The 25,702-nt window shown below is 43.4% G+C and overlaps 2 protein-coding genes across 11 annotated transcripts in view; both read left to right on the top strand.

Moving 5' to 3' along the window:
- Positions 1–15,096, top strand: part of LOC119176073 (mortality factor 4-like protein 1) — a 32,180-nt gene extending 17,084 nt beyond the window's left edge. For 3 of the 5 annotated variants that reach the window (XM_075876776.1, XM_075876779.1, XM_075876775.1), the window contains 4 exons: positions 963–1,065; positions 9,119–9,188; positions 11,469–11,553; positions 14,964–15,096. In XM_075876776.1, coding sequence (XP_075732891.1) covers positions 963–1,065; positions 9,119–9,188; positions 11,469–11,553; positions 14,964–15,045 — 340 coding nt within the window. In that variant the 3' untranslated portion in view covers positions 15,046–15,096. The remainder of the gene's footprint in view (positions 1–962; positions 1,066–9,118; positions 9,189–11,468; positions 11,554–14,963) is intronic. The other 2 variants (XM_075876777.1, XM_075876780.1) reach the window with 2 other exon arrangements.
- A 3,439-nt stretch (positions 15,097–18,535) lies between these two features.
- Positions 18,536–25,340, top strand: LOC142775401 (uncharacterized). 6 transcript variants are annotated; one of them, XM_075876774.1, is made up of 8 exons: positions 18,536–22,012; positions 22,127–23,239; positions 23,316–23,455; positions 23,535–23,701; positions 23,795–23,971; positions 24,041–24,247; positions 24,307–24,504; positions 24,706–25,340. In XM_075876774.1, exons 5-8 carry the CDS (start codon positions 23,822–23,824, stop codon positions 25,318–25,320), a joined length of 1,170 nt encoding a protein of 389 aa, XP_075732889.1. In that variant the 5' UTR covers positions 18,536–22,012; positions 22,127–23,239; positions 23,316–23,455; positions 23,535–23,701; positions 23,795–23,821; the 3' UTR covers positions 25,321–25,340. The 6 variants fall into 6 exon arrangements, 4 of the variants coding, with proteins under 4 accessions (XP_075732889.1, XP_075732888.1, XP_075732887.1 ...); XM_075876773.1 differs by having other exon boundaries at positions 18,536–22,412; positions 22,908–23,239; XM_075876772.1 differs by having other exon boundaries at positions 18,536–22,412; positions 22,617–23,239.
- Positions 25,341–25,702: the final 362 nt, after the last annotated feature.

Genomic DNA, 25,702 nt, shown 5'->3' with positions numbered 1-25,702 from the left:
GCATGAATGCCACATGGATTACATAAAATGTTCACATTGAAATGAAACCTCTATATCACCTTTATACTTCTTTTACCTCGCTTAAGAACTGCGTCCTTGTGTGTTTTTAAACTTTTTTTCATGCTTAGTGGCAGCTCAGGCCATCGCTGCTTGAATAATTCGGGGCTTTTTACAATGGTGGTGGTACTTATGCAGCTTGTGTATGCATGAGGAGGGCTTCAATAAATGGAATATAGCTGCACTATTGGAACATTTCCTAAATATTCAAAGTGAAGCTTTGATAACTCATAGATTTTGGGGTTTTAGGCAAATAACCAGGCATCCATGAGGGTAAAGAAATGAGGCCTTTGAAGTTGCACCGGCTTGTCAGTGACCAGCCATTTCAATCTGATCTGATCATAGCAATCTGATCTTTGGCGAGGTGACTTGTCATTTCACAATCTTAAATTTCATTGTTGCGTGGGCATGCACGCATGACCGTTTTTGTTGCCTGTGGCAACTAAAGTGCTGTGCTGCTAAGTACGTGGATGAAAGTCCAATTCCCAGCATGGAGGAAGGAAACAGTTGGGAGGAACCATTGCACAACGGGATGAAAAGGAGGAGGATTGAAAGAGGATGGACAGGGAGGTTAGCCAGTTCTCAGACTAGCTGGCTACCCTGTGAAGAAAAGAAGTGAAGAAAAGTAGTACTTTTGGTACACACACACACACTAAGCTTCGCTAGCCCCCCTTTGTTCTGACAGAGCGAGCGCACCTGGATTTCTCTCTCTCTCTCTCTCTCTCTCTCTCTCTCTCTCTCTCTTTTTTTCAAAATAAGTTACATTCAGTGGCACTTGTGTTTACTGTTGCTTGAAGCATCGTTACTGAAAAACTTCCATTACAGTCTGTATTGCTCTACTTGGGATTTCTTCTGTAGAAAACTGCAAAAAAAAGGTAAAAAAGCCCTTTTTTCTCTTTACACAGGGAGAGTGCCGTCATCGAGGTGACAAATGGACTCAAGGAATACTTCAATGTGATGCTAGGAAGCCAACTTTTGTACAAGTTTGAACGTCCTCAGTATGCTGATGTAAGTTTGGTCACCAATAACAGAATTTGTAGATGGCTTGTCTTAAAATAGTGCTACTCTGCTATCTTACCCTGAGGGATCAAAGTTCATGAGGTGGAATATGTTTGGCCACACTGTAAGATATATAGTACTTTAAGTGGGGACCCTTGCGGTATGCAATTAACCAGATAAAGTGGCAATGCCTTGTGTGCACCAGTCAGCTGGCGGCAGGATGGTGCAACTTCAAAACAAAATGCATTACCATAGCAACTGCCACTTTGTAGAAAATCTGAATTTTTTTGTCAGTGAAATGCACAATCAGTGATATTACAGCATAGAACAAATTGTTATCATTGAGGCACCCTAGCAAGAAAGCTGCTGTAAAAGGCAGGGTTGAGTCTGACTGTAGTAGTTCAACACATTTCCACACAATCAGAAGTGCCTGAATGGCGTGCACTAGATATAGACATCTTCATTACCAGGATGTATTTGTTTTGCGGACTTCAAATATTTATAAACCTGTCAAGCTGCTAGCAAGACTTCTGAAATGACGCCTCTGTTCAGTTTTTTTTCATTAAAAGCACTTTGGAACAGCACACTGTGTTAGAATGCTTTACTATGCTGGATTTCTGGGTTCAATTACAGCTGAAACCCTAATTTTTATTACTGACATCTTTATTCTTGTGCTGTGTTTGAGTTTGGTGAGGGACGACTTCGGATGCTACAATGCGTGTTTAAGAACCAACATGAGCAGTATCACAGTCGAATCTCGCTATAAGGAATTCCGCTGCAAAGAAAGTTCCGCCATAATGAATGATTTTAGATTCCCCATCAGCCACCCATAGAAAGCAAAGTTAAAAATGGCGCGTCTAACGAATATCTTTCCTGGATATTTCTGCTTTAACGAAGTTTTCCGAGTACAACCCCATAATAAATAGAAGCTTGCCTCGATTGCCGCGAAATTCCACTCGACCATTTCTCGACGTCTGACACCCAGAGCGCAAGGCAGTATCGCAACAACTGTGTTTTCAACAGATACACACTTTCTGCCACCACATGCGCATCCTGCTAAATATATCGTCATTGAGATGCTCTGCGACAGCTCGCCCACCCACCGTGATGCTGCTGGTAGATCTGGTGCAAGTACGTATGGGTTGCGGCATAATCACAATCTCCAAGAAACCCCGCCATATATTTTGACGTCGTGCTCAAAGCTAAACTACTGCTTGTCGTCACGAGCCCTGCGATCGTGAATAACAACCACACCGCATGAAGGCGCACACGCGAGCAGCGCGCACTTAGTCCCAGCGTGACTGCATTCTACTGCAATTGCTGTAAACACAAATGCTGTGGTGCCGAACGCGATCATGGCCGTCCACTAAAGTACGCAGGCAGTCAACACGCACCGACTCAACCCAGTATTTCTTTCTGTAACGATGCGAACAAAGATAGGAATTATGCAGTTCTTAAGTCACTTGCACAGCCAGCGCAGCGCACACAGATTGAAAACGGAGCTAGTATTGTTTGCCGGAACCGCTGCGCAGGAAACCGTGCCTGGTTGGTTGCTATCGTCTTGTTGATCGATAGCGAATATCCTCTGAAGGTGCGCAGTTAAAACAACCGTAGATTAAAGGCAATAAAGCCATAAGACAACACAAAGCGTTATGGCTTTCTTGTTGTTCACTTATGGCCACGGTAGTGCAGAGCTTCATCACAGTTAATTGCAGTTATCAGTTGGTCTCTGGCTAAGCTTTGGCATGTTCGTTCGCAGTGATGTGCACTCAGCACGCCTCATCTGAATATCATATTTTCTTCTGTACAACCTACCCCTGCATATAACTTGCATCCCCGGCCGCAAACCACGGGAGGAAAAAAAAACTACTCGCGTATTGACGCTAGGCTCCTTTCATTACATTGCTGTGAGCCGTGCTATGAAGCCCACTTGCGTGCCGAAACTCTCGTGAAATTCACACCCCAACTTCAGCTCAAAATTTTTTATATATTTTTTGATGACGTTATACGCGAGAAAATATGTTCACTTAGAGCTCGTCCAGGCACGTCTGAGCTGGCGAGAGTTCAATGCATGCGCTTGAAGGGATCAAAGGACGAGTCATCGTCAGATCTTACTAAATTTTGTGGTCTGTAGATGAATTTTGGCTACAACGAAATTCCGCGACTACGAATTTTTTCACACGTCCTATCAATTTTGTTGTAGGGGGATTTGACTTTAGTTAAAGGGGCTCTGACACTGAATTTTCGCTCATAATCTGTGTCACATAGGTCAATATTTGGGGCGTCTCTCATAATCATATGGTGGTTTTGGGACGTTAAACCCCACATATCAATCAATTAGGTCAATACTTGGGTGTTCACAAACAAGTTAACAAAATTTCAGTGCAGTAGGTCAAGAACTTAGTTTATAATGAGCATTTTTATAAACATGCGAGTGGCCCAAGAATATGACAATAGTGGTGTTTTTGCCAGCCATGACGTATCAAGCCATTTCTTTTTTAAACGTGCGTATTTGGCCAATGATATTGCTTCGTGGTCAGCTGTGCATGCAGTAACAATATTAGAGCTGTCTTCATTTTGGCATTAAAAATTGAAAGGTTTGCATCTGCTGAAACTTGGGTAGAACACGATAGCTCCCCTCCGTGTGTCACTTGACATCACTCACGCTATGGCAAAATGGCGGTCGCCGATGGTGGGCTGGGTTTATAGCCAGTGGCTTCAATGGCTCATTTTGCAAGGAAGTATATTTCTACAGGCCATTTTTCATACACATATAGGCACAATAGATTTTCTACTTCTGTATTTCGCTGAAGAACACAATTTGGTGGGCAACCACGCTGTGACCCCATTGAGTCTGCAGGATTTCCATCCTTGTAGAAATGGCCTACATCGGTGCACATATATTTAAAGAAAACTGAATGCTTATATCAGACGTCTTTTAGTACGTGTGAGTATGCATTTGTGTGTGCATACCTTAAGGGGGGACGCGGCTTTGGAATCGCGAAAAATGGCAAAAAAAATCGATTTTTCAAAACTCAAGTTTTCAGATTCTAAAACCCTTTTTCTATCTGGTTCTAAAATATCTACACTGAAAACCATGCAAAAGTGCTTTGGGAAGTTTCTTTCACCCACCTAGGTAGCAAAACTTTTTCTGGAAGTGGCGAGAAAACGGCGATTTTCAAAAAAACTATAGCTTCACGATGTTTGGGCCGGGACCCGGCTTCTTGGGCTCATCAGAAAAATCATTTCTCCGTGTTTAACTTTCCCGCCTCAGCTGGCTCCTCCCGTTAACAACAAGCGAGCAAAAAGCAAATGTTTGAAGGTCGTTTTGAGGCCCTTGATTGGCCGTGGCCGCTATGTTGCCTCAGCTCGCCTCGCCATTGGCCCGATGCTCGCTCCGGGAGATCGTCGTCTGCTGCTTGTGCGTTGCGAGGACATGGCTCTCGAAAATCACCACTTCGTGACGTGTTCACGGCTTGATAGTCACTTAAGATATAACTACGCTTTAGTTACAAGCAGTAATGGCTCTCGAAAATCACCACTTCGTGACGTGTTCACGGCTTGATAGTCACTTAAGATATAACTACGCTTTAGTTACAAGCAGTAAGCGGATGGGCGATCAGGTTACTACGAGCGGGAGCGCAGTCTACGAGCGCCGCTCGTCATCGGAGTCGTCTTTAGCCCTAACTCCACCAACAGCGAGACTGCGGGCAGGAACAACGCGCTAGCGCATTCGTGGCGACGTGCTTCTTCACAAGCAACGAAGCTGAAAGGGGCGGCACGATCTTATTACTACGAGTGGCCGCACCGGATGCACGATCAGATTACTACAAGCGGGCGCGCGGCAATCTAAAAGTGCGGCGCGTCATCGGAGTCGGCTTTAGGCCTAACTCCGCTGACAGCGAGAGTGTGGCCAGGAACGAGGCGCAAGCGCACTTTTGGCGACGTGCTTCTTCGCAAGGAATGTACCACATCACTCGCTAGCTCCTCTGAATCAGGTGCGGGAATTTTACGCCTCGGCAGCGGACAACACAGTCAAGCTCGTCACCCCCCCCCCCCCCCCCCTTCACTGCCAAGAATCGCTCGGAACAGCGGCTAGCAGTTTCGCGCGTCATTCGAAAATGCGATGCCAAGTGCAGTGCGTGCCGATTTTTTGTCATCGTAGTTACACATTTCGCGCGTCATCGAACGCCGTCGGCAAGTGCATTATGCGCCGGCTGCACTGTCCACGCGGCCGCGCACCCCACGGTTATATGAAGCACTGTCAATAAGCTTTTGTGATGCGATTCAGACGTGCTTGTAGCCGTGCTTGATATCGCCACGAACGTCTATGAATGTTCCTAGGTTAATGAATTGCTGTAGATTAGGGTTTCCGCGACCGGCTGTATGATGATGCGTTGCACGGCTAGAGCGGCGAAAGAGCATGTATGAATCAAGGGCACGAATTTTTATATGCCCGTTTCGTGTCATTAATTATACTGCTAGAAATTTCTGTGCCACCAGTCTTCTGCCCATAACTTTTGGAAAGAAGGCATAGGCCGTCATGGTGTGATCCATTTTTCTGATGCAATAAACCTCTCTCCAAATAAAGAAAAGTTCAGTGAATATTTGTAATCAAGTAATTAATTACGCGAATTACAACTTCAGCACAAATATGTGTAATAATTTCAGTATATGGTTTTATTCAATTGCAATCGTTTCTGTCATACCTATCACACCACTCCTTCATACAAAGAACTTGGTTTGAAATCTATAGGGGAGACCCGCTCAAGTTTGCCTGGCGACGCCAGCGCTTGCCTTTCCCCTGCCAGAAAAAGCGCACAACAATAGAGTCTTCCGCCCCTTCCGCTCCCTTTGGCTTCCACGCATTTGCGAAGCACACGCTGCACGTGAAACGTCCCTCGTTCCGCGATGTCACCCCAACAGAAAAGGGGGTGACATCGCTGCGTCGTCAGCTGTCACAATAACCATGCAAACACGAAGAGGTCGACTCCACCAGTGAAATTCTACCGATTCCCAAACCGATGGTACGAAACAAGCAGACGACAGAAATGGATTAATGCAGTGCGCCGAAAAAAGTATGTAAACATTCTTTTTCATAAAAATTAGCACGCGCACAATGCATTCAAAATTACGGGTGTTAATTCCTGCATCACGGTTCCTCTAATCTATCGAGTTAGTGGGAGATGCACGTCCCCATCTTAAAAATACAAATTTTCAACGCCCGTCTTTAGAGCACTGTTAAAAAATAGCGAAGACATATTTTATGCTGCTACTATTATTCGATATTGTTGGGGACGTAGTAGTTGAAGCTGTGTGCACATGTGGTATTGGTAATGTGTTGCTATATATTTTTAAATCTACGCAACGCCGACGGAAGTGTGTGATTGCCAGAAGCTTGGACAACTATGAAAAAAAGAAAAAAAATGCATTAGCCGTTGTTGCACGTCCGTTGGCAGATACAGTGAACTAGTTGTTATTGAGTGTGCAGGAGTAGCCCGAACAACACGGTGCATTTTTGATACGTGACCAAGATAAACTGCCTTTATAGCAATGCGCTCTTCCCCTGCAGATTAGACACACACAAAAAAGTTTCTCTGAAAGTTGGGCGCTCATCATGATGGTACGCACGCTGTTCGTGAACTCAAGGTACGCGCGTTGAGAGCGGTGATAATGCAAGGAAATTGATAATTGATTGATATGTGGGGTTTAACGTCCCTAAACCACTATATGATTATGAGAGACGCCGTAGTGGAGGGCTCCGGAAATTTCGACCACCTGGGGTTCTTTAACGTGCACCCAAATCTGAGCACACGGGCCTACAACATTTCCGCCTCCATCGGAAATGCAGCCGCCGCAGCCGGAATTTGAACCTGCGACCTGCGGGTCAGCAGCCGAGTACCTTAGCCACTAGACCAACACGGCGGGGCATAATGCAAGGAAAGACACGCGAGATAGATGTCAATTACTGTTGTGGGTCAGGAAGAAGCCCCAAATAGACCATTTATTTTTTGAAGTGTTGTGTATACACCGCACGATAACTTGGGTGGGTGCTAGTAAATTAAGGTATCCCAACTAATAGCAGTCACAGCGCAAGAACCGCTTAACCTAAAGCACGAGAAGCGGCCTTACCCATGCATCCAGGAACAAACATAGTGCACGGTACACAGAGTAAACCAAATAAAACAGGTATATAATTATCAACGTACAGAAAGTTTTATTCACCTCTAACATCGTAAACAGCGTCGTCTGTCACTTGCGAAACGCACTTCGCTCTAACGAGGACGGCGTCGTCTGCTACAACTTGCTTCGCTACCCTTTTACCAAATTGCTGCCACGAAAAAAAAAAAGTCCTCAATTGCGGCAACTTATTAAATGCGGACAGAGCGCATACATCATAACCGCGCACGACGCGAGACTCTCAAAAACACGTGCAAAACGCGTGCAGCGGTCGAGCAAAGCAACGCGTTTTCAAGCAGGTTGAATGGGACAGCGGAGAGGCGAACACTCGAGTAACCAGTTTTCTCCCCACATTGGCTGACAGCGCCACGCTCTGCAGCGCCTCCCTCGGCGTGGGTCTCCCCTATACTTGTTCTTTGTAAATCATGAAAAGAAGTCAAATATCACAAGACAAACCTGAGATCCCAATTTTAAGGTGTCTTAGAGACGTAAAGAAAAGTTGAAACTTTAAAGGCAGCTTTCTCAAAACTGTTTTTCTTTTTTTTACATTATGCTCAGCCCCTCCACATGGTTCAATAAAGAAATAATTTGTTTCTCGTAAAGTATTTGTGGTATCGCTTCAAAATTTTTATGGAGGCACTGTGAGGTCATTCTTAGTGTCTGTGCCAATTTTCATCAATATCCAATGAGAAACAAAAAAGTTCATTGAAAAAAGCCTGTCGAAAACTTCGACAGGCTTTTTCTCACAAGTGTGTTTTGGACATTGTGCATTGCTCGTGGAAAGAGTAGCACGAGAATGATTGGACCGATTTTGATTCTGTTTTTTTTTTTCCTGAATCCCTGAACACTGCTTGTGGGTACAGCAATCTTCTATTTCTGTTTTATGGCCCTGTTATTTTTCTAGACGATGATTTGTCCGTGCCACTGTTTCTGACAATGTGTGTCGGCAGCCATGATGCTCTCTAAAAAAAAAAAGAGAGAGAACTTATTTAAAAATTCTGAGGGTGCCATACCCTGTAGCTTTCTTTTGAGTAAAGATCAACACCATTTGCAGCTTCTTGGCATGTTTTGTTGCAGCACTAGGCTTTCCACAAGCAGACCATGTAATTGGATCGTGCAGCATTATGTAACTTGAGAACGACTGAAGCTATCATGATGAAACTGCATATTTCCCTATTCGAGACACTTATGAGTATGCATGCCAAATTTAATTGCTGTAGGTCAAAAAATAAAAAAGTTTTTATTCAATGCCACCTCCCCCCTTAAACACTACCAAGCGAAAAAAGATTAAGTACATTAACATATACAGGAAGGCAGGGATCACAAATGCCATTTAGCATGTGCTCTTGCACGCAAAATATTGCCGTTATTCCACAACTTTCATATTTCACTGTGTATGTTACATGTGAAAAAAAAGTGCCGCAATTTTTTTTCTGTGCAAATTGTCTGACTTTTGTTCACACATATTCATATTTGTAATGGTTTTTGCATCATACAACAAGCAGTTTAAACTGCAGTAACTGCAGGAAGATAATTCCATTTGGCTGTTAAACTTCCCAAAGCTGCACTAAAGCTCTGTATGTAGCACTGAAATTCACAAATGCATTTATTTTGCATTCTGCTCCCTCGGGAAGTACCTGTTCACACTGGTTGGGAAATGAGCCTGCGACCATTTAGTACTCTACAGCAATATACCACTGCTGTTAAAGCAGCTAAATGAGTAATGATAACTTTTATATTGCTAATTGCTTTTAATAAGAGTTTAACTGTGTCACATTGGATGTCGTAAACTTCTTTAGTGGTGCTAGCTTGTGCTCCATAATCATGTGCCAAGTAGGTATTGTACATTGTGATGTGAGTTAATGTTCTATTGTACACGCAGGTTTTAAATGAAAGGCCGGATACTCCTATGTCACAAATATATGGTGCCATTCACCTGCTAAGGCTATTCGGTGAGTTGCCCTTTTGAGAGGCATTACTCTACAATGCCTGAGCAGTAGACTCAAGGTCACATAAAGTTTCGTACAATAATCTTGAGCTGAAACTGGCGCTGCACTTATTCAGACACCATGGTATTGATAGGAAGTACAGGCTTACAGGCTTCAAATTGGATTGAATTAGCTAGCAAGCCCCGCTGCAATGGTCTAGTGGCTAAGGTACTCGGCTGCTGACCAGCAGGTCGCGGGATCGAATCCCGGCAGTGGCAGCTGCATTTCTGATGGGGGCGGAAATGTGTTAGGCCTGTGTGCTCAGATTTGGGTGCACGTTGAAGAACCCCAGGTTGTCGAAATTTCCGGATCCCTTCACTTTGGCGTCTCTCATAATTATATAGTGGTTTTGGGACGTTAAACCCCACATATCAATCAATTAGCTAGCAAACTGTCTACAGTTTTTTTTCTGCATTTTTTTTTTTTTGCAAAGCGGGGTGCAGTGCAAGGCACTCAATTATTATGGTTTTGTTGTTGAAACAGGCTGAAGACCACTAGGTTTCACGGTTTGCTGTGACGTTGCAGCTTTACGGGTTGTGCTCAACAGCTTTACTAAAGTCTTTTGCACTCACTGCTATGCATAGATGTATTGTCTCATGCCAGTGCAGTAAATCGCATACAGTTCATGTTTTTTGATGTGCATCTTGTTGAAGGTCATTCAAATCGGCTGCAAATTGACATGGACTCATCATCACGCTCCTCTGCCTCTGTTTGTGTTGGAGGCAGATTAACAATGCAAATGCATCTCTCATCGCAGCAGATAATAAGTTAACTGTTTCTCACCCAATACAGTATTTTTATTTATATAAATAGATGATGCTTGCTTCGGAGGGAAAAAACAAATGTGTTGAGATTTAATAAAATAATTCATTATTTGGTGATGCCATATCCGGAGCGCAGTTACAGAGCAATGCATACCCTGATGGTTAAAATTGTTCAAGCTATACTTAAAAAACATGTTTATGTTAATGTTCTGCAATACATTTTAGTTTAAGTAAGTTTTAAGTGAAAATAATCTAATAACCTTTTGTTTTAAAACTCTTAACAAGCATTGAAAATCTCAAGAACGAAATCCATCTGAAGCCTGTACTTTTCATCATTCCCATAGTGGCTCCAGCACCACTCACAAAGCCTGTATGGACACTAGCATCAGATTCCCTTCTGGGTATTATAGTGTGAAACCTTATGCAATTTCGTCCTAATTTACTTTTTATTTTACGTTAGCCTGCCATGTTCTCATTATTTTGATGCCACGTAATTGGAACTGCTCTATTGCATAAAGTCCGTCAATTAATACTTTTCCCTTGTCTGTACCTGAAAGTATTTGGTACCTTTATTGCTTCTAGCTGAGCAGTTGCATTTTTATGTGAATAACTGTTACAAATAGAGTTGTTTGCCTACAAAGCAGCCAAACAGTGCATCAACAGTCGCATGTTGTCTGAGGTAGTAATACGAGTGTGGCTGGCTCTCCAATATAGACACAAATCATAAAATCACTACTCATAAAGCATATTGGTTGGAAATTATAGTAGAAGCTACAATCTTCAAATGCATCTAGTAGTATTGCATGTTCGCAAGGACGCATCCCATCTCACTACGACACGCCACACTATGCACTGCTCTGCATGGGCACCATTGTTTCACTTTGTAGGACAAACCATGGGCACTGCCTAACGTATACAGCCATGTTGCAATGCAGGCAAAAGCGTCTACAGGCATTGTGGCACCGTCTCTCAAAGGAAGCCTAATACTAGCTCAAACAGGATTTCAGATAAAAGTGACTCCTCTGGAAGTGTGAACTTGTGCATTTTTTCTTTTGTGCAGTTGTTGGCAGTGCCATTGAAAATTTTTTTGTCAACTGCAGACACACACACACACACACACACACACACACACACACACACACACACACACATGTGTGTGCGTGTGTGTGCATACTCTGCAAACATATACGCGTGTACTCTAGGTTTCGGCCGTGCCACGGCCGAAACGTAGAGTAAACAACTATCAAATTTTCGTAAGTGTGCTCCTTTATTTCTAAGCTATATTTGCACAGGTCCCACAGAACTTCTTTTTTGAATCATATATATATATATATATATATATATATATATATATATATATATATATATATATATATATACTCACACAAACTTGCTTAAAAGTTTGGACATTCCTTTGTTGTACAAGTGGTTATTGATGCAGGAATATTAACTTATGGAGAAAGCTTATCTTATATTTCAGTCAGGCTTGGCAGCATGTTGGCTTATACCCCGCTGGACGAGAAGAGTGTCCAGCTTCTGCTACATCACATTCACGATTTTCTCAAGTGAGTTTCATTCTCTCCTGTCATATTGATCACGGTGGTGATCCAGCCAGTTTACGATTTGGAGTAGGAGGAAATGTGTGTCGGAGCAGGTTTGGAGCAAACAAGGTGTAATTTAGAATCATTCAGTGCAAAAAAAAAAAAAAATCTTCAGTGAATATTCTTATTGGTGTGCAAACTGGAAATGCTCCTGCAATATAAGCCCGGAGACAGCCGACATAAAGAGAGCAGCCATTAATGGGGCAGACTGGTCTTAGACATTTTTTGTTTATTTCTTCAGTGATCTTGATCAAACTGCACAGGATTATGCACTTTTTTCTGCTGATTTCAAACATTTAAATAGTTTTCCTGTCACTCATCTTGTTCCTGAGATAACTTAAAGTCACCCCCTATTGTTTAAGGCCGCCATAGATAAAGAAGTGCTTAATTATAAGTGATATTTAAGATATGCCAACACAGAAATGTTGTAGGCCCGTGTACTCAGATTTGGGTGCACCTTAAAGAACCCCAGGTGGTCGAAATTTCCGGAGCCCTCCACTACGGCGTCTCTCATAATCATCAGTGGTTTTGGGACGTTAAACCCCACATATCAATCAAGATATGCCAACATAGACTAATGACTATAGAGGGAAAGTATGCAAGAGTTTTTTTTTTGTTGTTGTTTTTGGGCCTTGGTTATTTCAAAGCAAAATAAACTATCCATTTTCAAAAGCAGTTCGAATCGTGTTACAATTTTGATGAGTAATTAATTGAAAAGGCTTGTGCTCTAAATTCTGCTCCCATACTCGCATTCTACACACATACAAGTTTCCATTGCAATAATCATTACTGTTGTACCTGTCCTAGCTGCAGAGATATTGAGGCCTCGAAATTGAACAGCCGTAAAAAAGAAATGGGAAAAACTGAAAATGCACAGCTTCTTCAAAAGTAACAATCATGGGGCGCATGTTTTGAAATCCTCATAAGGGTGCTCATAAATTCATTACAGCTTCTAACATAGGTCCCAGCAAATTATAAAGAAGCGTTAAAGTCGGTTCCCCCCCTTTTTTTTGCAGGTTCTACATGTTAACAGCACCGAGAATCTGGACAGTTAGAATGACATTACAAAAAAATTGCCACTTCCTGGTGTGTCAAAATTGGCAGAGAGAAAAATGCTTGCCAATTTTAAAAAATGAAATTTTTTGTCACTCTTTGGTTCCAAAGACCAGTCTGCCCCCTCAATCAGGTTCTTTACACCAAAGTATCACATTATGGGCGCTGCACAAGTCATGCGTGACGTGCAAAAGCGACAAGGAAGCATGCCACATACTGCTTCTGCAATATGACAGGTGTCAGGAGGTCATTCTGAGGAAAAGAAGACCGTAATCAGAAAACCAGCAGTCTAACAAAGAATGAAAATGAAGTAAATACGATCAAGTAAGAATATACTGTTGGAAATTGATTGCATAGACAGTGCTTCAAATAATCACCACTACTTTTCCTGAATGATGCTCCATCATACTCAATAAATGTTAGAGGTGTGAGCACAGAGTGACATTTTCTTTTTAATTTAAAGAACTTCAGCCGTAGCACTTCCAGTTTTCCAGATTAAGAAAAAGAAAGTACTCTAAAAATGAAACTGGCACAATGTAAACAGCCCATACGAAGGGGGCAAGGTGAGAAATCCATCTAAACATGAAGGGGGGGGGGGGAGATGTATTTCTGCAAGGCAGTCATGAAGGAGACAATTCCGTTTGTTGAACTTTTGGCTTTAACAACGCCACGTGTTCACGAATTTTACACCTAAATATGCTGTCAAGGTTCGATGGGTGGGTGTGAGCCCATGCTACTTACATGGTTGGGGAATAACTACGGTGTCTGCGAACAGGCGAGATGACAACAAACTTGTTAGCTAGGAGGAGTGCTACCATTTTTTTCTTTTATTTGGGAGAAAGCGGGGAGAAGGAAATCAACGTTGGATTCGCGTACAAACGGCGGCCAAGCTGAGCCCGCTTGCAAGCGTAGTTGTCAAGTGTGAGGGAATCACTAGGAAACATTTACAAGCTGGGGAAACTTGTTTGACCTTTTATTGTGACAGCAATATATACAGAGTCTCAACAGGTTTTGCAGCAGCTGTCATGTAGCTTATAAAGTCCAAATTGACAAGATCCCCCAGCGTAAGCTGGGGCGACGAGCGCGGTTGCATAGGATATCAAACGAGCCAGCCCTTGCAGTGTAACTGCCTTTTCTTTTTTTTGTCGACTGACGACAATACACTTTATTGTTCAAACGGCGTTAAGGATGCATGAGAGCACTTGTTTTTTATAGGTGGCTAACTTTGCGGCTCAGTTACATTCAATGTGCACTGGCTAACCGTCGCATTTCATCGGTTTTGCAATTAAGACGTGCAACAAGCGCTTGGACGTAAGAAAGCGGCAGCTGCACCACATCGTGCCAGACGCACCCTATGTGGATATTTAGGCTTAACTTTAAAGTAGGCGTACCGAAGAACGTTGCTCAGCACGACATAGCGGCCTCAATATTTTTTCTTTGTCAAAATCAAACAAGATGTTTCATGCCAAATTCTAATTTGCGTAAATAGGCTGTTGATAGCACATGTTGCCGATACCTGTTGCCCATTGGCCATGGTGGATATGTTATGGTACCGCACATCAGTTGCAAACGAAAGAAAAAAGTAACTTTTCTACGTGTCATCGCCAGTTTTATAACAAATACGAGAGGCTATCAACCACATGCTAAACTTTCAACAACGCAGACACCCACAGCAGCACAGATACTTCGGTTAGGAGCAAGCAAAGCGAATTGGCGGCATTATGAAAAGCTCTAATGGTGTTTGTTGCGACGACCAAGAATAATTTTGGGCCTTAAACGATCTGATGCGGTGTAAACAGGTGAACTAGTGAACTTTGGCACAGTTAGTACTCGAGTGTGCGCAGCAAGGTGCAGGAATGTAGAATTGATGCAAATGGTGCTATTGGGTCACCACTGTATACTGCCTTGAAATAATGACTTGAAATAGTGAAGCATACATCGCTACGTGAATGTGTTTGGTTAATTTCAACAGTTACTTTGCTTCGCGATCTATAGTGCAGGTGCAGGTTGAAAACGTGTGCACTCCTCTTTAAATCATTATGGCTCCTCACATTTAGCTTGGCATTGTCTCTTGCTTAGCATTGCCTCTCGCTATAAAAAACTGGTCTAAGGAGGTTATCAAATGACTCTGTGTGTAATGGTTGCATGACACAGTTGTGGGTGAAAGTATTTTTGTGCGTTACTTTATATTGACAGAGAAAAAACCGTGAGTTACTTTATACTGTTCACAAAGTAGTGTTTCAGGGTGGGAGCACTGCCTTCATTTTCAACATCCACTCTATGTATGCAAAAAAGAAACATATTGTTTGTTCATGTTCTAGGTACATGGCTAGGAACTCGCAGCTGTTCAGCCTGAATGACTACACAATAGCACCTCCCGACTACCAACGGAAAGCCATCTGAAAAATGTAAATCTGTGCTACAGAAATAAAGTCTACAATCACTTTGTCAAAAGAGTCTTCCCAGTACTTGCTGCATTCATTTACCCCTTTAAATGATGTATCCCATGAACAAAGACCCCAAGAAAATAATGATAACAGTCGTGTAATGGCTGTATGTGACTGATTGCTACCATAGCCCCCATGTTAACCGCATTTAGGTTGCATGTTTTGTTCAGATATAGTGTTCATTTTCAAAGCTTATTTCTCATCCCTGAATATTTTGTTGGACAAATTTTATTTACCGAAGGTGTGCATGCTCATAGTGAAATTGTGCAAGTTTCAAATATAAGATTTTCAAACTGCCTTCATCGGTCCATTTCCTCGCGTTGGTAAGGATTCTTTTACCACAAATAAAAATGGTCTACAGTTGAAATGTGGCATGCATTTTGAGGTGGAAGCACAGTAGACTTTATCAAAAAGAGATGCCAGTTATCATAACAAGGCTTGCTGCTGATTCTAGTACTATGTGCATATGGGTCCACCAGCGCATGTTACACTTGAAGTATTGGAATAGATTAGGTGTAAATGTCAGACACATAGGTGTTTCAGGGAGATGTTTACCGTCAAGCTTAGTAAGACCGTGGCTTCATACCACCCTTTGAGATTCGACTATATGCATTCTTCCTAAAAGCACATGAAGTGCAGCAGAATAAATCTGAAATTACAAAGTGCACGTAATCCCTCATTGTATCACAATTAAAACTGTGCGATGATGGAGGAAAAACTCCCTCTTGCATTTTCAACAACAAAAACCTTTACGTAGCAAAGTTCTATCTACAGCCGATAACATGGTTAAATCATGGATTCAATTAAAGGGCACAAAAGAGAAAAGAAGACAAATTACTTGTGCTTATTCGTAAATATCAAATGTACTACTGCTACCTGGAGAAGAAAGAACACAGCCTAAAAACTCTCAGAAAATCCTAAAAACAACAACAAAAAAAGAAGACAGGTAGAAGTTTCCAAGCCAGCTCGCCATGTAGTCATATAATTTTGCTGTGTCTGCTTTGGGCTTACATAATCATTTCTTCTCTTGTTTAAAGTAGATTCCAAGAAATATGCTGGGTCTGCCATCCCATCATTCTTGCTACTGTCATTGCCTCTGGTTTGCAATCCAAACACAGATCCCATTTCCCTATCACACTTTTGTAGATTTCACTCTTGTTAGTGTGATTATTGAAACAAAAAAATATTCATTTTACACACACTCTCAATAAAGAGTGGATGATTGTGGTAAACTAAATACTCCCAAGTGGCTCTTCAAGGAGCTAAAACTTCCAAGACAGTTGTTAATATAAAGTTGTTACTTTTTGGCATTCCTTAAGCTTGTTACAACAGCACTGTCGTGCATTTCCTTTTTACAAGAAGACTGTTTAGGGCAAGCCTAAAAAATATCCTACATGATTCTGCAATGAGAAATCTTTTCTCAGATCCAAATTTATCACAGACTTCAGATTGCACATACGTACTTGTCATTACATAATAGATGGTATAGAAGAACTTGACACATTTCATAGTAATTGGAATGTGAAGATTTACAATCATAATAACCGTCACCAGCGTTAGGATTGTAATCTGCCATTTGAGCCATAAATATTCACACTCGTCTTCACAAGATACAAAGGCAAGCGAACAAGGGAGCAAGTAAGAGATTTCCATCTACTGTGCTCGCATGTTTCGAACATATAATTGAAGCTCTTGTGCTGTGGTTGAGATTTTACATTTTATTAATTCATTATTTACAGGTAATGACAAAGAACACTTTCTGTACGCACATTGCCAAACTGCATTCTTTCACCCTCTGACAAAGCAACACCTTGTGTAAACACTGCACACATGCCTCTGTTTCCACTCTTGATTTTGATATGTGGGGTTTAACGTCCCAAAACCACCATTTTGATTATGAGAGACGCCGTAGGGGAGGGCTCCGGAAATTTTGACCACCTGGGGTTCTTTAACGTGCGCCCAAACCTGAGCACACGGGCCTACAACATTTCCGCCTGCCATGAGAACATATTGGCATTTAATTAACAGCCGTCTACTTTAAAGCTTTCAGTGCTTTTCAACTGTGCAATTCATCAGTAACATGTACAATTTTGCAAGTCAAGTGTTTCTGTAATGTAATGTATGAAAAACCAGAAGACCTCACGCAGTCTATGTCTTCACTTTGTCTGTAAACTAAATGTGTGCGAATATTCAAACTTTCGAATATTTTTCAATTAGTGTTTCTATTCGATTCAATTTGCACTGAAATTTCTACTATTCGAAGTACTTGAACTTCCCAAAGACAAATACAATGAAAGCTCGTTAATTCACACCTCATTAATTCGAAATTTTAGATAACTCAAAATGGTCGCCGCAGTCCGGTCCGCAGTGCATAGGAGACCATGTGTAAAACGATTCGTTAATTCGAACAGAAATTGCTGCCTGTACAGATAATTCGAAGCGCGCGCCGCCGAGCGTCATCATCGTCAAACACTAGTGAAAGCTTTTACGGTCGAACGATAGGTGGCAGGACCAGTTTTTTCAAGCTTCAAGTGGCCTCCAAGCAAAGGGCGAGCAAAGTATGGCCTCCAAAATCTAGGGAGCATTTTTTTTTTTTTTTTTTGTAGCTCTTCCGTTATCTCAGCGCCTGGCGCCACTTGTGCGCGAGACCCACGGGACGCTGAGGAGTCGGCGGAGTAGTCCTAGCAGTCCTAGGACGCTCCCGGCAACGTCGCTTTGTTCCTCGAGCACGTTGTTCGTTCACGAATGATTTTGTGCGCGGGCGACAGGAAGGACTTCGGCATTACGCTGCTCACTGCCATGTTGGTGCGCGCATGGGAACAGGTGACCGCGACCACAATCGCAAACTGTTTCCGCCACAGTGGATTTGCAGCTGGAAGTGCGCAGGATAGTTGTGACGTCGACGTGGATGGGGCTGAGGAGCTCATGCCAGTGGCATTGCGCGACACTCTTCGGGGCGTACGTTTTGCCGATTATGTTGAAGTTGACACCGGTGCATCGGTGGGTGGTGCCCTGACTGATGAGCACATTATCGCTCAAGTAGCCAGTGCGCAGCCTGATGCTGAAGAGCCAGAAGGTGAGGAAGACGAAAATGACGAAGCGCCTGTGCGCCCGTCAGCTTCTGCGGTGATGGAGGCACTTAATGTGGCGCGTCTCTTCTTCAGCTTTGAAGAGGGTGAAGAGGATTCCCTGCGCCGCGTCCGCGCGCTGGAACAGGGAGCCGCAGCGCTGGCATTCAGAGAAAAGAAGCACATGCTCATCACCGACTTTTTTGGCCAATAAATATTTTTCGTGCCCCCACCCCCGAAATCCACCCATTTTTGCTCACTTTCATTATTTCAAATTTTGTTTAATTCGAAATTGCTCAGCGTTCCCGTAGAATTCGAATTAACGAGCTTTTACTGTACAGACAACATCCAATTGGCAGTAACCACTTCACAATCTTTTTTTTATACTTATATGTATAGACTTCACCCCACTGTACTGTCGCATTGCGGCGAAGCTGCCTTGTTTCAACATGGAGATCCACTGCTGTGTTAAAATAACCCCTTTGTATTTTTGAATGCTTCACTGCATCCCACTTTAGAATTGAGTCAAAGCTGCCTTTAGGGCTATGCTATGGCCGTAAATTGGTCTTGTGCGAATATTTGCATGCTTCAAATATTTGAACGAATAATCCAGAATTCGAATTATGCTTTGAATCGAATTTAATTTATAAAAATTTTGAATTATTCGAGACGAACAAATAAATACATTATGATAGTTATAGCGCGAGAACAGAACGTCGACAAAAGGACAACAAGGATGTTCTATTCTCACTTTAACTATCATGTCATATCAACTAGCCCAAACTGCCAGACTTCGAATAAATACATTTTAGTCTTCATGTACGCCTTGTAAAGGTGGTTTCACTTTTGTATTTCACCGCCACACTCCGCCTGCGCCAACCCAACAGCTAGCGCTACCTTTTGTCGACGTCGGGAAAGGCACGTGTTTGTCGGCGCTGCGCCGATTCATTAGCTCTTCGCCGGTATGATTAGTGGTGGTCTTTCAATGGGAGGAAACAGGGAGCAGCGAACTAGATAGAACGTTTCACATCACAGCGACGCACAACACATGCGTTCGCCACACCACATCTCCACACCACAACACATTTTGACCGTCGCGGAATAATCACGTGTTTGACGAAGCCACATTCGGCGGGAGAGAACAAGCATAGAGTTTCCCACAATACTTACTAGAGGGAACTCTGGGTCTAGTGTCTATGGGAGTTACAACACACGGCGCTTCAGCGAGTGTGGGAATGATGGGTAGTACACACATTTGTTCACAGAGGAAGGAAATGCATTTGTCCACGGAGGAAGGAACCTTTTTTCTTCCTCCGTGCATTTGTCTAATTTTCGTACTTCTGGCCTGCTCTGGCTCCGTGTGTGTTTGTGTGGCTTGGAGTTGTTTTTTCACGAAAACATAAATTAGCAAATGTTCACCGTTTGCGCTTCACAGCCTTATTTTTTTAATCTTACTATTTCGAATCATGTCTCTAAGTTCAAAAGGGTTCGTTCTTTCTTTCAAAACAAAACCGTAACCAGTCATAACCAAAGCCGCAAGTACGATTCGCCGCCCGCAAGTACGAAGACTAGGCAAATGTGTGTACTACTCATCATTCCCATGGTCGCTGAACAATCGCATCGTCAGAGTGCCCTCTAGTTAATTTTGAGAAACTCTATGGGAACAAGGAGCGTCGGGCTGGACAGAACGTTTCGCATCACATCGAAGCACCACTCAACACATCAAATGTGTGCCGCCGCCAAGGAGGATTAAAGAAAAATTGCTGGAGTGGAAGCTCCTGTGATGGCTTGTTAGAAGAAGTGAAGCCACCTATTGCCACTGCCAAGATGGCGGAAACATGCTCTTTTCTGATAGTGCCCACTTAAAGATCAAGTGGCTTTGATACGTTATGTAAGTGCTACGTTAGTTCTATATTAAAGGATAGTTGTTTCTGACGAAAGGACACACAGAAATAAGTATGGATGGCTGAATCTTCAAAGAACTTCGCCTCCAATTAGAGGCTCACTGTGCAAAAACTAGTAACTTTAAGACGCACTTGGAGCACTATGTGGCCCGAAAAAGTTTCACATTAAACTCGTTGGGCGTGCGAGATAAACACTTCGTTTTTAATCGCTGAACAGCGATACTTTATTATGCTTCTAGTAAGATGGCCGCCACAGCCGCCTTCTTGCCATAGGAACGGCTTCACTTCTGTGCAATCATTTCCACACCAATTTTTTTAATCCTCCTTGGCCGCCGCCGACACTTCAGCTTGCACGACGAGGGCTTGACGAAGAACACTGCACGTGGAAGGAATGAGAGGCGCTGCTGTCTAGCCAAGCCTAGAGTTACTGTATATGCTTTCTAAAGGTAGCATATACAGTAACTCTAGCCCAGCCCTGGTGGATCAGCAAGGGCTGAACGGATGGCTCCATAGAGTTTCCTAATATATACTAGAGGGAATTCTGGCGCTAGTGTCTATGAGAGCTGCAACGCACGGCGCTTCAGCGAGCATGGGAATGATGGGTAGTACCATGGTCCCTCAATACTTTTCTGGTCATGAAACTTCCGCGAAACTCAAAGGGAGAGCTTCATATACCGCCTGCACTTTTCGCGCCGCAGCACTGGCGTAGCTACAAGGGGGACGAGGAAGCCGCCTGCTGCTGGCCGCCATTAGCTGAGTTTGAGCGCGGAGTGGTGTTGTTTGTGCTGCTTGCACCTTTTTTTAGATGCGGAGCATCTTATACTCGCGCCTTGTAGTGCGCCGTCCGCACCGCTTCTCGAACATTCGACAGCTGACGCGCGCGCATGCGCCGTCGCGCCGTCGCCCACTCTTCCACCATCTGTGCATCCCTTCCTCCTCTACACACCGCGCGCGCTTCACTCCTCCACCATCTGTGCACCCTTCCTCCTCTACACACCGCGTTCGACATCTACAATTCTCCTGATTCTCCAGTGGACGCGCATGTGGCGTCGCGCTTCGAGAACATTCAACAGCTGACAGTGGATGCGCCGTCGTGCTGTATATATACTCAAGGTCGGCGCTCGCTCGCTCAGTTGCCGCTCGTCGGTTGGTTTGTACGGCGCGTCGACGTCCAAGGTCGCGGTGAAATGAATTCCAACGAATCCACAAACACAATGATCGACGTCCCTTCGACCAGCGCCGCCCTTTCGCATACGTGTGTACGTGTTCACTCATTTAACACCCCCTCCTACAACCACGTTAACCAATTCAGCCATCGACCCAAGTAAGTCGCAATTTAACACCCCATTTCACAACCACGTTAACCAATTTAGCCATCGACCCAAGTAAGTCGCACTTTAACACCCCGTTAACCAATTATATGGTCCGCATCCTCCTCAGTGTTCCCCCGAGGGAAGCTGCGGGCAATTTTTCTCTTTTCGCGGTCACCTCGTCGTGACCGTGATGCCCAACACCTGCTGTGTGCCGGGCTGTCGCTCAGAATACAAGAGCAACGTCGAAAAAGTCTCCCTGTTCTGTTTACCAGCTGACGCAGAACAACGCGACAGGTGGAAACGTGAAATCCCGCGACAGGAGACTGTCGGATTTTTGTTCGACTCGAAGTATGTTCGCGTGTGCGAAAAACATTTCGATGCAAGTGACATCGTACGTGCGGACGTGTGTAGAGTGAATGGGAACATCGTTTCACTGCCTCGAAATCGGCCAAGACTGGTGGAAGGCGCCGCGCCAAGAATTTTCGAAGGTTTGCCTGCTTACCTCTCCAAACCAAAACAGCGTTCGCGTGGACTAACAAAGCGCCCACCTGTAAAAAGGCCGCGAGAGCTTTCTCCAGACTGTGATGCGACAGTTGCGAATACGGACGTCTCCACTGCAGCCGACGAAGAAATCGACGGTAAGTCTGGCACAAAGCTTGCAAGTATCCTAACCGCTCACTACGCTAACAAATTTCGCTCACTATACGTTAACAAAATTGGCTCCTTCCCTTATGAAATTTGCTCTTTGTCAGTCTTTGCAGATGTTGTAAGAACTGAGAATCGCCCAGGCTTCGCTGATGCAGAGTGTCAAACAGAGGTCCCAGTTTGTTCAGCATCGGAGCTGCAGAGATTGAAGGCGCAACTTCGCAGCGTGAAGCAACAGCTTCAATCATGCCAGCGGAAACTCGCAAAAGCGGAGGCGCACGCGATTAAAAAAGGTAGAATGTACAGAGATATTCACAAGCTGTCAGACTGCGAAAAGCTCATTATAGACCAGTGCATCATGAAGGCAAATATGAAGTCTACGAAAGCAGCACGGTAAGATCCCGTTTGTGAAGTGTGTATGGGGTTTTATGTGAAGTGCGGTTTTATGAGTGTGCGCATTTTCTTTCTAGATAATGATAGAAACTGAAAAGTGATGCCGTGGACCAAAGTGCAATATTTTGTTTTACTTTGATAGTCCTGTTTGCTGGTGCTGTCGCTGAATCGTGAACACAAAAATCTGCATTTTATTTATTGCAGGTATAAAAAAGAATGGCTTCACGACTGTTTACTTCTGAAAATCAAATTGACGGCAGTTTATACATTTCGTCACGAGAATAATTTTCTGCCTCTACCACACCCTCGCACACTCTACTCCTACCTAAAAAATCTGAAGGCCGGCTTTGGATTTGATGAAAATTTATTTGCCATCCTCAAAGACAAAGTGAGAAATATTCCAGAGAGAGAGCACCGAGGGATCAATTTTTATTTTTTTGCATTTTATTTTTCTGGACTTTAGGTAAACAGCTGAAATATTTTTTTTTTCTTTAGGGGTCCTGATGTTTGACGAGATGAGCGTGAGAAGGAGCCTTCATGTAAGGGAATCGGATATGACACTGCTTGGGAAGGTCGACTTAGCGGAGCGCACGAAGCCTACTGACCAAGTGAAAGATGGTGACCATGTGCTAGTGTTCTCTTTCCGACCATTCCTCGGTGGCTGGTCGCAGACTGTCAGAGCGTTTTGCACGTCAGGGGCTGCACCAGGCTCTGCTATTGCTAAACTGCTTCTGCATTGCTTGTACTCCTGTCGAATTCCGGTGTCGTCGTGGATGCAGTCACTTGCGATAACTCTACTTCGAACCGATCAGCATTGAACTCTTTGGGTAAATATTTGTAGACATTATTTATCCTCATGTTATCTAGTATGTGATCTTAATAATAGAAATGTCTTACTTTTAGGTGTCAGCGGTGATTTCGCCAGAGTATTAACGTCATTTGAGAATCCATGTGACTCCTCCGAAGTCATTCAGGTCATAATTGACCCACCTCACATCTTCAAGTGCATCAGGAATAACCTTCTGAAGGTTGGAAAATTCCTGGTGGGTAAAACACAGTTTAAGATAAGTCATCGCAGTGCTCTGGCTGTTTTGTCTCACAGGCTTTTTCTTAATGTAACAGTTGCCTGGTGACAAAGAAGTACAGCATTTCCACTTTGAAGCTCTGCTAGACTACGAGGAGCAGCAAGCTGGACTTCGGGCTGTGCAATAGCTTACGAAAGCACACATCAGGCCCAACGCTTTCCAAAAACTGAGTGTGAAACTTGCTGTCCAGGCAAGTCTGCTCTAGTATGTGTCATTAATTATTAGTATGTATCAAAAAGTGCTGTTCCTTCATGAAAATACAGCACTCTGCCATATAACTTCTCAAAAATCTTTCAGCTCTTCAGTGAAAGCACCGCTTCAGCAATGGACTTCTATCGCAGTAGAGAAGAATGTGTGAAACTTCGTGGCTCCAAAGCAACCTCGGATTTTGCGAGACGAACGAATATTCTATTCAACTGCTTAAATTCCAAGAGGCCACAAGATCTGCAGTATAATGAAGCAGAACACATTGCTGTAAGCCCTAATATTTCAAAGCTATGGTTGCTTCCTTTGAAGTTCCAATAAAATCAGATTGTTTTTCAGACACTGAAGGAGATCATCGAGTGGCTTGACAGGTGGCACACTCACAACCAGAGTTTACCAAAGCAAAAGCAACTCTTCTTACTGAACAAGCCAACATGCAATGCTCTGAGAATGACTTTGCACAGCACAGTGACGCTTGTTGAAAAGCTGCTGAAATGTGGCTTTCGCTATGTTTTAGTTGGAAACTTTGGACAAGACCACCTCGAGGTAAATTTAAACATTTTTGCTAGTTGAAAACATTTTCTTTGCACTTTTCTCTCTTTCAGAGGTTTTTTGGCATAGCAAGGCATGTTGCTGGAGCAGGGGGACAGCCAACGGTTCAGCAATTTTTGTTCATTTACCGGTTGCTCTCGGTGAACAACTTGATCCATCCGCCACAGCGAGCCTCAGTTGAAGGGGATGGTCCACGTCTCCTTTTAAATATGCAGGATCTCTTTCAACATAAAGAACCTACTGTCAACCAGGTAAACATTTTAATAGCACACCAACGCTGCTCGTAGGGTGTCTCTCCATCGTATGGAAATGTGCTGAATGTTGTCTAGCCCTTTGATGCTAATGACATGCACGTCTGGTCGTATGATATACAACGAGCTTCTATTCTGCTTTTTCACTTTTCAAATTTCTCACTCTTGCCATTGTGGTATGAAAAAATATTTACGTTTCAGATTGATACCTTGGCGGTTTTTTTTGATGATATACTGCTGGAGCCTGCTGAACGCATGCAAGATATGATTCATCCGGAGTCAACGAGGGACTGCATTTTGGATTACCTTGGTGGCTATGTTGCAAAGAAGTTTGCGAAAATAAGCTGCAAGGACTGCCTCCAAACACTTAGAAGCAACTCCCGAAAGCCAACTGCATTGACTGCAATTAAGACGAGAGGATTTTTGCAAGTGCCATCGGAGCAACTATTGCGCCTCTTGCAAATTGTGGAGGAACATGTTGAAATGCGCACCATAGACAATATAGCCTGTGCCAATGTCTACATGAACATTGTTGAAAACATCTTGCTGGACGACTGCACTTCCTCGGCCAGTGTTGGCTGTGGAACACATTTTGTGAGCACCACGGCAGAAGTTGTGCACTTTTTTATTAAGTGCCGTCTGCACTTTTTACGCGCGAACAAAACAAACTGTTTCGTGCTGGTGATCGCCCATCCTGCCCGGCCAGAGGAGGCAGAAAACCAGGGGCATAAATTTTTTTTCAGTGATCTTTTTTTGTGTCATTCACTCTATCTCCCAACTTTTCATCCACAGTTTCATCCACGCAGATTTAAATAAACTCTATGTACCTGTGCTCATTTATGGCAGTTTAGAATTCTTGACAATTGTCAGTAATTGCAGCAAACAAATATGCCGAGAATTTCGCCCACATTTCCTTGCAAGGCGCAGCGTTGTTGCAAAGTTCAAAATGCTACCCACTGCTAGGTAAGTGGCACACAAATTTATCTCCTTTAGGCAGAAATATTTCGCACATAAAAAGCTGAAAAAAATTGAAAGATATATCTAAGTGGACAAAGAAAAGAAAGTGTTCGGTTTAAGCCCGAAAGCGACTATACAGAAATCGAGAAATGTAAAAAATGTCACGAGCACATCCGTCACTTGACAGATACTCTCAGTCAAAACATTGCCAGCAATCAATGACTTGGGCAATTTGACAACG

The sequence above is a fragment of the Rhipicephalus microplus genome, chromosome X (assembly GCF_043290135.1).
Source record: "Rhipicephalus microplus isolate Deutch F79 chromosome X, USDA_Rmic, whole genome shotgun sequence".
In the NCBI taxonomy this organism is placed as follows: domain Eukaryota; kingdom Metazoa; phylum Arthropoda; class Arachnida; order Ixodida; family Ixodidae; genus Rhipicephalus; species Rhipicephalus microplus.
The sequence above is the reverse complement of the archived record's forward strand: the minus strand, read 5'-3'. Positions and strand labels throughout refer to the sequence as shown.

Excerpts from the sequence above, each read along its gene's own strand:
- LOC142775401 (XM_075876774.1), top strand. The coding sequence starts at position 23,822 with ATGGACTTCTATCGCAGTAGAGAAGAATGTGTGAAACTTCGTGGCTCC. Across the intron at positions 24,248-24,306 it reads TTGGACAAGACCACCTCGAG|AGGTTTTTTGGCATAGCAAG; the intron begins GTAAATTTAAAC and ends TCTCTCTTTCAG. Across the intron at positions 24,505-24,705 it reads AAGAACCTACTGTCAACCAG|ATTGATACCTTGGCGGTTTT; the intron begins GTAAACATTTTA and ends TTTACGTTTCAG.